Consider the following 14,270-nt stretch of genomic DNA (forward strand, 5'->3'; position numbering starts at 1 on the left):
AAGAAGATCGGTTCTTTAATTTTTTGAATGGCCTGAGACCCAAATTTGAACAAGTTCGGTCCTCTCTTCTCTCCGCCTTCACATCCCCCTCTCTTGAAGATGTTATCACCAAGCTAAGTGGTGAAGAAACCCGTATGGGGATTGGCAAAAATAATCCTAGCATTCTTGTTACTTCCTCTACTCAAGAAGATGGTGAAATGGCTAATGACGTGTCAAGACCAGGAAATAACATGAGGACCTATAGACCTCCTCATTTCAAGAATCAAGGTCAAGGAGGAAATGATCGGTATGGTAAAAGAGACTATAGCAAAGTGACTTGCTATCATTGTAAAGAACCCGGACATATCAAACCTTTGTGTCCTAAATGGAAGAAATTGATTGCAACGGCTATGGCATCTCAAATTGAAGAACGCCCTTCCTCATCAAGTGAGTCTTTTTCTCTTCAACAAATCGTAGAAGCTCTACAACCTCTTCTCAAGAGAGGCACTTCCGGAGCCGCTATGTCATCTCCTTCCCCTGGTAAGACATCTTGGCTTTTAGATTCCGGGGCATCCTTTCACATGACCCCTAGCTATTGCTCTCTTTCAAATTTTTCTAAAAACTCTTTTCCATCCTTTGTATCAACCGCGGACGGAACATCTCTTGAGATTAAAGGAATAGGGAATTTTGAAAAACAAGACTTCTTTGTTCCAAAAATTCGTTTTATTCCAAACCTTAACCTAAATCTTCTTTCCGTTTCCCAACTCTCGGACCATGGTTGCGATATAAAATTTTCTTCTAATAAGTGTTGGATACAGGATCGCCAGTCCGGGAGATTGATTGGGGAAGGCTCTAGAAGAGGAGACCTCTACTACGTTGATTTTCTTCAAGTTCCCAAGAGTCAATTTTGCAACGTCGTTCAAAACAAAGATATTCATGTATGGCATAAGAGATTGGGTCATCCCAATATAGTTAAAATCTCCTATTTGCCTTTTGTTAAACATCTTTGTAAAAGTGATTTTTTGTGTAATGAATGCATTCTTGGGAAAATGAAATGTTTGCCTTTTCCTCAAAGATCCATGTTTACGACAAAACCATTTGAAATTGTCCATTCCGATGTATGGGGACCGGCTCCGGTAATGTCAAAAGGAGGATTTTCATATTATGTGATCTTTGTGGATGACTATACTAGGTTTTGTTGGATCTATTTCCTTAAACATAAACATGAAGTTTTCTCAACCTTTAAAAATTTTCACATGATGATTTCAAATCAATTCATTGGATGTTTGAAAATCTTTAGGTTTGACTCTGGAGGAGAATACCTCTCAAATGAATTTAAAAGTTATCTTGAAAATTTTGGTATTCTTCACCAAAAATCTTGTCTGAAAACCCCTCAACAAAATGGGTTAGCCGAACGAAAGCACAGGCACATCATTGAAACAACTAGGACTTTGCTCATTTCTCAAAACATTCCAAAAAATCTTTGGGCTGAGGCAACCCTTACTTCTGTCTATCTCATAAACCGACTCCCATCGAAAAATTTAAACAAAATTTTCCCTTTTGAAAAACTGTATGATAAGGAACCTGATTATAGCAGGTTAAGGGTCTTTGGGTGTAAATGTTTTGTTCTCACTGATAAGAATGACAAACTTTCTCCTAAAGCCATTCCTTGTGCCTTTCTTGGCTATTGTGAAACCCAAAAAGGGTTTCGTTGTTATGATATCAAAAGTGATAAATTGTATGTTTCCAGAAACGTAAGTTTCTTGGAAAATATTAGTGGATTTGAACGTTGTGACCCCCATAATGAAAATATGGATTATTCTTTTTTATTTGCTTTACTAAACAAGGACGATGACACTAGTGATAATGAGTCAGATCAAAGTAACACAAATGAATTTGAAACCGAGGAAAACATCTCCTTACCACCCTCGTCACATCAACCTATTGAATTACCTAGAGACCCTATCACCTACTCTCATAGAGATCAAAACAACTTTAGGAGTGCTCTTGACAGATATAATGATGCCAGTTCCAGTACCTCTCAGAATGAAGTGATCCCTCGTAGAACTGAGAGAAGTAGAAGGCCTCCTTCTAGGTTCATTTCCTATGACTCTTTTTCACCAAGATATAGAGTCTGCCTTAGTGCCATCCACTCCTATACCGAACCGAGAAATTTTGAAGAAGCACGAAAGTCCCCTGAATGGATTAATGCCATGGACAATGAACTTGAGGCCCTAAGAAGAGCTAAAACCTGGGAATTTCAAAATCTTCCTGAAGGCAAGAAAACAATAGGGTGCCGATGGGTTTTTAAAGTAAAAACTAAAAGTGATGGATCCCTTGAAAGGTACAAAGCTCGCTTGGTTGCAAAAGGATATAGTCAAGAATATGGTATTGACTATGAAGAAACTTTTGCTCCTGTAGCTCGTATGGTCACCGTTCGATGTCTTATAACCGTTGCCTCTATCAACAAATGGAACATCTATCAAATGGATGTGAAAAATGCCTTTTTAAATGACGACTTAAGCGAAGAAGTTTACATGGATGCTCCTCCTGGAATGGAGATTCCTAAGGGAAAGGTGCTTCGTCTTCAGAAAGCACTCTATGGTCTAAAGCAAGCCCCCAAGGCTTGGTATGATAGATTTAACTCTGTTATGATTGAAAATGGTTTTTCCTCTTGCTTTACTGACACTGCTCTATTTGTTAGAAAATCCAATGCAGGGATTGTAATTTTACTTCTGTATGTTGATGACATGCTCATCACTGGGAGTGATTCTAACGGGATTAAGAGTATAAAATCTATCTTAAAAGATAAATTTGAAATGTCTGACTTGGGTTTTCTGACTTATTTTTTCGGAATTGAAGTAGCATACTCTCTTAGAGGATATTTCTTATCTCAAACTAAGCTTGCTTCTGAGATCATTGACAGGTCAGGTATTACAGATGAAAAGCTTTGTGAAACTCCTGCGGTTGTAGGAGCAAAGATGAAAATTGATGATGGGGTTCGCCTTTTGGATCCGACACCCTACAGACAGCTTGTAGGATCTTTGATGTATCTAAGTATTACCAGACCAGATATATCCCATACAGTCCATACTGCAAGTCAGTTCCAGCATGCGCCTACATCCGTTCACATGAGTGCCATCTTACGGGTCGTAAGATACATAAAGGGTACTCTAAATAAGGGAGTTTTTCTGTCCTCTTCTTCTGACTTAAAATTGATTGCTTATACTGACTCAGATTGGGGAGGTGACCCAAATAACCGTCACTCCACCACTGGTTTTTGTGTGTTCTTAGGAGACTCACTAATCTCGTGGAGATGCAAGAAACAACAAAAGGTGTCGCTCTCCTCAACTGAAGCTGAATACCGGGCCATGGCAACTACTACTATGGAGATTGTTTGGATTCACCAACTGCTAGAAGACATGGGGATCAAAATTGAAGGACCCACCAAGCTATGCTGCGACAACAAGAGTGCAATCTACATTGCAAAGAATCACACCTTTCACGAGCGGACTAAACACATCGAAATGGACTGTCACTATGTTCGTGAAGCATATCTATGAGGAGTTATTGATCTTCCCTATGTCACGTCCGAATATCAGTTGGCAGACTTCTTTACTAAAGCCCTGTGCGCCCCACGGTTCAACTTTCTTCTTGGCAAACTTTCGGTCATCTTGCCCTAAGTTTGAGGGGGGGTGTTAAATTATGTAATCAAACTTGTAATTTCGCATATATATTTTATATATATAAGGTAATACATATACATATATATAATATATGTATATGTATATGTATTTACCAATTATATATATAAAATATATATATTCCTAGTAAGGGTAGTTTAGGAATTTTACACATATTCTTTTTCAAGAATATGTTTTTGTAATTATTTTCTTTTTTCTTTTTCTTTATTCTTTTTTATTTTTCGCATTTAATGCTTGTACTAGCATTGGGAGGGGCCCAACCCACTAGTCGTTGGACCCCTCCAACGGTCACATTTGTGACCGTTGGAGGGGCTCCAACGACTATGTGGAGCCCCTCCCAAGGCCTCCTCCAGCCCTATATATATGGGCAGCTCCTCTTGTATTTTCTCAAGGGATTTGGGATTATAGCCCAACCTCTTTAGTGTTTATGAAACTTATGGGTGCAAGTGCACATTTGTGATTCGGTGTGTTGTGCTTGTTGTGCACAAGTGTTCTTGGGTGTGTATGTTCACACATTTATTCTTAAGGTTGTTGCGTTATCGACTAAAGTATCTTGTTGAAGATACTTTCACACTTGTGTGGCTTAAAAGTCTTCTCAGTGATATGAGAATCATCATCTCAACACCTTCGAAGATGTGCTGTGACAATAAGAGTGCAATCTACATTGCGAGCAATCACACCTTCCATGAGCGAACCAAACATATTGAGATGGATTGTCATTATGTTCGTGATGAATATCTAAGAGGAACTATTATGTTGATGTATGTCACATCGGAGTACCAGTTGGCAGATTTCTTCACCAAAGCTCTTCCTGCTACTCGTTTTCTCTTTCTGCTATTTGTTGAGATTAAGAGGTTTTAAGTTTAAGTTTTCTTAAACTGTATGTTATTTGATATTTCTTGTTTAATGAGGGACTTGTATGTAAATTTTTACATTGGCCTCTCTCTATTTAACATAGAGATTAACCCTAATCAAAGACCACGAGTTCTCTCTCAGCCGACCTCTCTCTCTCTCTCTCTCTCGTCTGCCTCGGCTCTGGTGCTCCTTATTCAAGTAGCCACACTATTCATTTTATCTTCCTCAGCAAACTTTCTGTTATTTCCCCGTAAAGTTTGAGGGGGAGTGTTAAAATATATATGTATGTATATATACTTATGTATATATATACATATTCATATATATTTATATATAATCTGTATTGTAACAGTTTGCCCAATAGGGGCATTTTTGTCCTTTTGTATATAAAAATAGTTGTTTATTAAAAACAACTATTTTTCCTCTTTCTTATTTTTTTTCTTTTTCTTTTTTTTATTTCCTTTTTTTCATGTCATTGGGGCCCCACTTCATAGAATCGTTGGGGGCCTCAATGGTCTTAAATATGACCGTTGGGAGCTCCCCAACGTCTCTATGAAGGGGAGCTCCCAATGGTCTCCCTCTTGTATTTTGTATATAAATAGGGGAGAGTTCCCCCTATATTTCTCATTGCTCTCCAAGCACATTTTCAATAATATTCTATTTTTTATTGGCTCTTTGTATTGTCCCTTAGTGGACTTTTGTCTATGCCCTTTTGTGCTTGTCTATCTTCTTTGTAATTGTTCACTCTTGGACTTATATGTGCTTTTGTAATTAGAGTAACGAGTTCTGCCTGCTAGTCATATTCACAAGAATCAACATAGCCACCAAAATATAATTGATCTTTGCCTAAAAATTGACATCAGCAAACAATACTTGAGCAAGCAATCGGAGTCCCAAACTACTAGAAATCTGATCAGATTCTTCAGATTTCTGAAATCTGGTCAGGCTTCCTTTAACGACAGTGAAAATACTAGAAAATCTGTATACAATCCAGAACTGCACCAAAAACAACTGTAGTTTGATTCCAAAGACTTTTAAAATCAAACCCTAATGAAGCCCCAAATTAGATTGAAAAACAAAGCACCTGACCATACAGTTCTTCACCTTGATGATGTCAGCAATGGTGTGAGTCCCACGACCAGAATGGAGCTGCAGCCTCCCTGAGACGACCAGATGTCTCTGCTCTCTTCCAAATATGGCTCTGATACCACGTTCAAATTTAATCAGCCATGGAAGTTAAGAGGAAGAAGAAGCAACAAGAGAGGAGAACTTGTAACTTCATTAGTAAGCAAACGTAAAAGAAATACAACATATAGGGGACGATCCCGTTTGTTACACTAAAAGACAAAACTGATTGACCTCTAACCTCCTGACAAAATACAAATGTGTCCCTGATAAATAATCCTATGTACAATTGAGTAGGGTAGCACCAAAACTAGAAATACATACTATACATCCGTAGTATACTCTTCAACAATTTATACTTTCATGCATGTTAAGTTTTTGGCTTATTTAATTTTGTTTGTGTGGGAGAGATTTTTTACCCTGAACTAGAGGCTTCATTGTAGGTTCTAGAAGCCTTGACTACAGAGAAATGTTTAGAGCGCTTTTCTCTGGAAAGGCTAGAAGTACTTGGTGACTCCTTTCTCAAATATGCTGTTAGCAGACACCTATTCCTTTCATATGAAGCATTGGATGAAGGGCAACTAACAGACTTGCGTTCAAGAACTGTCAATAATCACAATTTGTACAAGTTGGCCATTAGGAGAAACTTGCAGGTAAAATGGATTTTCCATCACTTTTTCCAATTTCTCTTCAATGCATATTGATCTTCTAACATTATCTCATCTGAAGTAGTTCTGGAAAAGCTAGTGACTTATGGCACACAATTTGCTAAAATGTGAAGGATTTTTCAACAATGTGTGAGATGAAACTGATGCAAAAACATCAAGATGGCCACTACAAGTGAATGTTTCCTTTTTTTTGGGACCAAAACTTGTATCCATGATCTGACTGCGTTGAGATACCCATGTGTAATGTTTTCTATCACTGTGAGACGTTTCCAGATTCTTACCTCTCAAACATATTTTTTCAGATGCTAAATCATAGATAAATACCTAGTTAACTTGCAGAAGATTGTCCAATCTCCTCCAAAATGAATGGGATGTCATTCATATTAGAGGCAGTTATTGGTGCAACATTTATTCATATATTTATATTTAAACGGCTTCATCAGTGACAACCATCTAATGTTTAGCAACCTCCAAACATATAGGCCTTAACTTTGAGCTACCTTTGTCCAATTAAATGGCCAATTTGGTTGGTTGTCTTGTTTTCCAAATGCGTGGAGAGCTTGCAGATGATATGATTGTCCTGGTTATGAAGAGTACTTGATGACAATATGGTTCTATGCTTTTTTGGACTTGGTATCTCTAACTAGAAGATTATCCTCAGATTAAACATGGACACTTCAATGAGTAGCATAGGGAATCTAGAGTGCATGTCTCTGTGTACTCTCTAGCCAAGTGCAATAGCCTCTATCACATAGAGGAAGAGCTTCCATTCAAGTGCATGCATGTGTGGCTCAATGTTCAGACAATATTGGCCACCTACAGCCAAACTCATTAAACAGAAATATTACAATAATTAAATCCACCCAAACTTAAAATGGCCTGTGGGGCCTAGAGTATCCAATATGAGCTTCATGAGCATGTATTAACAGTTCTGTTATAAGAATTGTAGTATTATATATTTGACAAATTCAAAATCTGCACCATTTTCACTGTTTTATTTATGCTTGGCCATTTGCAATATAAGAAGTGGCAAGGATGCTTTCATGGGAAATTTTTGAATGGTGCTGCATTCTCTGTTATGGCACTTCTTTAATCTGTTGTCTTTTTCCATACAGATGTATATTCGTGATCAATGTTTTAATCCGTGCAACTTTTATGCACTTGGGCGCCCATGTACTGTGATTTGCAATAACGATTCAGAATCAATAATTCATGGTCAAAAGGAAAATGGAGAATTTGTACATCAAACAGATTCCTGCACAATCAAATGCAGTAAGTCCCACCAGATACTGTATGGGAAGACCATTGCAGATGTTGTAGAAGCTCTTGTTGGAGCATTTATTGTTGATTGTGGGTTCAGGGCTGCTATCACTTTTCTAGAATGGATAGGGATAGATGTTGGCTTTGATTCTGGAGATATTTTTAGGGCATGGATTAAAAGTCAGAGAAGTTTGTCTCTTGTGGGTTCCATGGATGTTGAGTCCTTGGAAATTTTATTAGGATACAAATTTCTGAATAAGGGTTTGCTTCTTCAGGCATTTACGCATCCTTCCTGCAACAAGAATAGTGGCGGATGCTATCAGGTTAGCATGTTTAATGGCATACCTACTTGATTGTTGCACAAACAATAAATCTGTACTTATTGCAGTTTATGTCTTTCAGCAGAGACTTGAGTTTCTTGGAGATGCAGTCCTGGACTACCTAATAACATCATACTTGTATTCATCCTGTCCGGATCTTAAGCCAGGACAATTAACAGATTTAAGAGCATTTTCGGTAAACAACAATTCTTTTGCACATACGGCAGTTCGCTGTTCCCTCCATTCCTATCTCATTAGTGACTCTGCTGGTCTTTCTGAGGGCATAAACAAGTTTGTGAATTTTGCTCAAACACCTGCATCCAAAAGAGATTTGATGGAGGAGCCTAAATATTCAAAGGTTTAGCCTCAAACTTTTTCTTCTCTTTTTCACGTTTGTTGTTTGATTGCTTGTGTAAACGTATTTTTTGTGCTGTAGCATTTTTTTTCCTGCAACAAGGTACAATTTTTCTTTTCTGCTTATGACTTGTAATATATTATCCAAAGCTCTTTTCTCTGTTCGACATTATAACTGTGACATGGGTAAATGTCCAGTATATCCATGTCTATATTGGTACTTCTATGTCCTGGTGCGGGGTGCTTCCAGGTGGCTGCTACACATAGACACATTATATGATATGAGGATATGGTGCATGTCTTCATGTATATTTATACCTTTTTATATTTTTCCTTTATACTTCAGTGGATTTCTCCATTTACAGTGTGTATGTGCACACACACGTGCACAGCATACTCAAACCAGTGCCCTCCTTTTGGAAAAAAACCACGTGTGTGACATTCTGTGCACCATTATCCACACCTCTGTGACATAAGCAGAATAGCAGTTCCATAGATTTTTGTTACCTTCTTTAACATGCTTGTTTTTCTGGTATGTTTCATTAATCTTGTTTGGCAAACTGAAAAAGTACTATGGTGGCTTTTTAGCTGAATTTCATGAGTTGCTTCATGAAATGGGATTCTCTGAACGTTGCACTTTGGCTGCACGCATCCACACAGGGAAGTTTGCTTTCTGAATTCTTAGTTATTTCAGCATTGGCCTGGAACTGTTATGCTAACTTTATGGTAAACACCTAGAATTTTTGGCTCCCTTTTTTTCCCTGATGTTATGCCATTTGTCGCAGACCCAATATGCACAGATCTAAGTTGTTCAACTCGTTCTAATGCATATCAGTGAACACTATTTCTTTTGGTTCATACCTGTCCATTGCTATTAAAAATTATCAGTTCATGCTTCTCTAGGCAATCCCTTTGCTAAATTACCGCTTATTTTGTTCCTTGTTTATTCTTATCCATAGCTATTATTGGTTGGTGCTTGCCTAGGAAACTCCTTTCGCTATATTATTTGAAGATTCTGAATCCCTAATTCCAAAATCCAGGTTGTTAAAAGAAAATATTTATAAGTCTAAGTAGTAATAAGTAATTAAGGCAAAGTATGTAGAGTTCTTTTGTAAACTATTCTTTAACTAATCCCTATTTAAAGGGATTAGGGATTAGGGATCAATGATATCTGAGCCATCTCTCCCTCTAATTTTCTCTCTTTTCCTTCTCTCTCTCTCTCTTCCTCTTTATTTTGCCTGTGGCTGACTGGCCGCTGGGTCTAGGTCTAGCGGCTAGGTTCAGTCTAGCCAGAATCAACATGGTATCAGAGCAGGACTCTCATTTGGGATGCTGCTGCTGAAGATGATCGTGGCGTGTGGATTGTGGAGAAGATCAGATCAAGTGGAGATCTGATCGGTGGAATCAGATCAAGTGGAGATCTGATCTGTTGATAGCCGTGAAGAACCTTTTAGATTTATGCGGTAGTCTCAAATCTGACATGGAGAACTGGTTGTTGATTGTCGTGGTTCATTCAGATCTAAATCAGCTCTGCCGTGAATTTTTTTTTGTCTGTCGCAGATCAGGCTTGTGGAGAACCGATCGTGTTTTTTTTAACAGAGCTATCAATATTTTTTTGATAGGGAACAGATTGTTTCTGTCGATCAGATCTGGAATCCAAATCAGATTTGGAAAGTATTTTTTCTGATCAGAATCGATTTTATGGGCTGTGAGAGTTGCCTGCTGTCTGCGTGACACTTGGGTGGCTTTGAATGAGGGTTCAGACCATGGCTTTCGTTGGCTGAGTGGAGATGATCAGAATCTAATTCCAGTTTAACCTCTGGTGAGTAATATATATATATATATATATATATATATATATATATATATATATATATATATATATATATATATATATATATATATATATATATATATATATATATATATATGTGGAACAGCCAGGTTTGATTGAAGTCAGTGGCTGTTTACGCGCTGGTCCTGTCTAGTTGGTGTTAGTTCCTGAAGTTAAAAATGGCAGATTCACATTCTAAAGACAAGGATAAAAAAGGGGAGGTTCTTGGAGAATATAAGGTTTTTGCAAACCCTTTTTCGTATGGATTGTCGGTCAAGCATATTCTGTTGGAACAGGAACCAGCTGAGAAAACTGGTAAATACATCACATGGTGTAATAACCGCATTTTTTTTGGGAATTAATTAAAATTTTTGTAGATAAAATACGTAAATAAGCCAGGGATCCACGTTTCGGATCCAAGATATTTACTTATATAAGTATAATATCTTATATATATATTTAAGAAAAAGAAAATAAGAAGTGGAATATATATATATATATATATATATATAAATGGACGTAAGTATATTAAGGGATCCACGATTGGATCCATTCGGATCCAATCCATGGATCCATATCGTGTGGGTGGTGCGGACCCAAAACCCCGACTGGACCCGGACATCGATCTCAGACCCGGCCCGTGCCCTGTGAAACAAACGAAAAAAAAAGATAAAAACTCAAAGGCAACCCGATACGGGTTGCCCGATAAAAATGAGGAGTTAGGGTTCTGAATGAACCCTAACATAGAAGAAACCCCAAAATCGCAAAAGGGGGAAGGGGGCGATACGTGGCCGCCGGAAGATGGAAGGTAAACTCCTTCCTTTTCGGGAGACCCCCTTTCTACAAAGGGCCTCCCGTGCTCTTCCTCCCCACCTCTGCCTCTTGTTCTCTTCTCTACCCTCAGTATCCCCTTCTTCCTCTGGTTTTCGCGCGCGGCAGCAGTAGCACTAGCGTCGACCGACCCTCCTTTCGCGACAGCAGTCTCTGATCGCCGGTCTGAGGTACGGGTTCCCCTTTTGATTTCGAGTGAGAAAGACGGTGCAGATTCGCTTTCCATGGAATGTTTTAGGGAAATCATTAGAGAGAGGCAGGTTTGGGGGCTTGAGGTGCCGGAAACCCCAAATCGACAGATTTGGGGATTTTGGAGCGCTGATGGGGGGAGTTTTGGGTTGTTGTGCTATGAAATTTCAATATATACCTGGAGAGAAAAGGATTTAAAGCTTAGCAGCCTGCGTAGTTTGATAGTGGGTATGTTTTTTTTGTGTGTTCTGATTTCCCAGTACCAAAAATCGATACCTTTATAATCAGTTGCACATTTTCTGTCTAATAAGTGAATGCAAGAAGCATTGAATAGCTGCATAAGACACAAAATTTTTGTATCTCGAATACTTGGAAAAAAAAAGGGACCTCAACCTGCTGAATTGTTAGTACATTTAATCTTGGAATTTCGTTTCTTCCAAAATATTCTTTTCAAGTTTAATTGTTTCCAAATGGAATAAGTTAAGACGTGCAAAATCATCATGCTTGATTTGTTTTAGCCGTCTCCTACACTACCTTTAGAGACTTATTTCGTTTCTTTCCTGTCCTTAGTTGAGTTATCACAGTAGCTGAAGTAAATAAAAATCTGCACTCAGACTTGTATTCTGTGCTGCTTTATTGCACATTCTCTTATTACTGCTTTTTCAATCTTTTAAACAAATGAGTTGTGCTAATCTGAAAAAAAAATGTTGTGACTGTTGGCTGGAGCCCTCAAGGAACATCTGAATCTTATATAGATAGGAATTCTGTTTGATGCAGCTATACTATCAATTTGTTAGTCTCTCATAGTATAGGTGGGTCAGGAAGCTTAGAATTGATGAAAATGATGGTGAAGATTAATTGTAAGCTATATCACATGGGTGCGGGTGCGACACGGGTGCGGCGCAAGTTTAAAAATTTTGGACACGGGGACTCGGCTATATATATATATTTTAAAAATATATATATATATATATATAATATTATATCCAGTGTGTGCATATATGTGGATATTGTCCTCTAAAGTTTGGCACCAGCATGAGTGTTTTTACAAACTTTGCAAATTGTACTTTTGCACTTGCAGAAAGGGGGGTCCGGGGGCTCTCCCCGACGCGGGTCCAGGGGGGGCGTAGGGGGGCAGCGCCCCCTGGATTTTTTTTTTCTGGGGCTTATGTTTGAGACTCATGCTATATATATATATATAATTTTTTTTTAAATATATAAAAAGATCTTTTCTTTTTGTTTTTTATCCTAAAAATGGACATTTTTGAACTCAGTCAACATTGACCGAGTCCAAAACAAGGACGGACTCAGCCTCAACTCGTTGACCGAGTCTGACTCGGCATTGACCGAGTCCGGGCCGTGTTCGAAGCCGCACCCATGTCCGGGCGCGTCGACTCGGGTGCAGTGCCTCCCTAGCCGAGTCCGTGTGACATAGATTGTAAGCTTTATGTTACAATCTTAATGATTCATTAATTACAGTCACTTGTTATGTGTAAATGGTGTATTAAGTTCAATTACAGTTTGGGATCTCTATGTTAAATGCATTCACTTTTCGATTTTTGTTTTATACTCAAGGATACAGTGTTCATCTGTGTTCAATACATAACAGAATTCTTTTTTTTAGTTATGTTCAATAACCAAACTCAAGACTCACGTGTATACCTTGGGTATTTTTCTTCTTACATAATGTTAAATAGCAAAAGTATAGTAATCAGCCTCTGTGTGAATCCAAGAATGAAAATATATTGGCTATGGGTTCGCTTTAGAAATTTTCAGGTTTAAGCATGTTAAAAAAAAAGTATACATGTATTTCCTATGGTGATCCTAACTGTGAATAAATCAAGTCTTTAATATAGTCTTTTGCACAAACCCTTGAAAGCCCAACTGTCGCCGACCCTTTTTGCTGGCTGTATATGGGCACTACACTTGTAGAAAAAAATGGGCGATATTAGAAGAAAAAAAAAGAAAAAGAAAAAGAAAAGAAAAGAAAAAGAAAAGAAGAAAAACTGTGTTTTTAATCTTTATTGCCATTATGATTCTTGATTCATTATGAACCTGTGTATGGCATTCTGACTGTAGTTGAAATTATGTGATGCTATATAATTGTGAAACACTGTGTTTTAAGCTTTACCGACAGAAATGTTACGAGTGCTATAATGATTTAGCTAAACATGTAATCATCCTTGGTTGTTGTCGTATAAGTCGTTCCCAATGCTTTAACTGAACTTGTTGGCTCATACATATGGTTGAATTGAGATATATGGATACGCATCAGGGTGCATATGACTATTAGTGTTGCATGCACATTGTTATGTTGGCATACATGAATGTGCATTGAAAGCATGTTGACATTATGTTATATGTGGCATACTGTTATGGTTTTTGCATATAGTGCATCGATGATCAAAATTAATCATCGAGGGTCGGGTGGGCCTCGAGCTGTGGTTTGCTCCTTTATTAATTTTGAATGCATCACATAAATCACATTAATATTTTGCACTGAACTGCACTATTCTGTGTGTTTCCACGGGCGGGAGTCCCGTGATGGCTCTCGCAGGGATAAATGTGAGTTGTTGCCTTGTTTGCATGATGGATTGCAAATTAAAGAATTGGGATAATAATAATCTAATAAAAATAAAATAACAGTGTAATGTACTTTCTAAGAGGTATCGTCGAGAGTACAAGACTCTTAGATATTCGGTTTTGGGGGACCACATGGATACAAAAACTCTGTGTGCTTTATATTGATTACCCCTGAACCCGATATTGAGGTTCTTCTCCTGACCACGATTTTAGGGAGAATCCGCCACTTTGCCTGGGAGTAGTATGTAGACATAGCTGTTCTTTTGGTATACCAAGAAAGTGACACTTGTGGGCATGGGGTGTCCCTGGTGTCCCCGACATTAGATGGGTGGTCTAATGTTCTGAATACTGTTTCGGTCGAGGGCTAAGTTTGGAACCCAATAATAAAATACAAATTGTGTGTTAAGTTATTCTAAGAACCTAATTTGCCCTTAGGGATTTTACCCGTTTGGTGTATCCGCGGACAACGGTAATTAAAAAGAGAAACTTAAATTATATGCATTTAATAGGCATGCATATAGAAAGAAAAACTTTAATAAACGATAATAAAGTGTTCGTGCTTTGCACA

At 38.0% G+C, this 14,270-nt stretch overlaps 1 protein-coding gene across 4 annotated transcripts in view; it reads left to right on the forward strand.

Annotated features, from left to right (window-relative positions):
• Positions 1-14,270, forward strand: part of DCL4 (dicer-like 4) — a 179,954-nt gene that overhangs the window by 141,021 nt on the left and 24,663 nt on the right. For 2 of the 4 annotated variants that reach the window (XM_090011173.1, XM_090011331.1), the window contains exons 19-21: positions 6,107-6,316; positions 7,447-7,914; positions 7,994-8,269. In XM_090011173.1, the coding sequence (XP_089867299.1) occupies positions 6,107-6,316; positions 7,447-7,914; positions 7,994-8,269 (954 nt within the window). Of the gene's footprint in view, positions 1-6,106; positions 6,317-7,446; positions 7,915-7,993; positions 8,270-14,270 lie in introns of those variants that run through there. The other 2 variants (XM_090011408.1, XM_090011255.1) reach the window with 2 other exon arrangements.

The sequence above is a fragment of the Nuphar pumila genome, chromosome 1 (assembly GCF_984573655.1).
Source record: "Nuphar pumila chromosome 1, dmNupPumi1.hap1.1, whole genome shotgun sequence".
Lineage (NCBI taxonomy): Eukaryota > Viridiplantae > Streptophyta > Magnoliopsida > Nymphaeales > Nymphaeaceae > Nuphar > Nuphar pumila.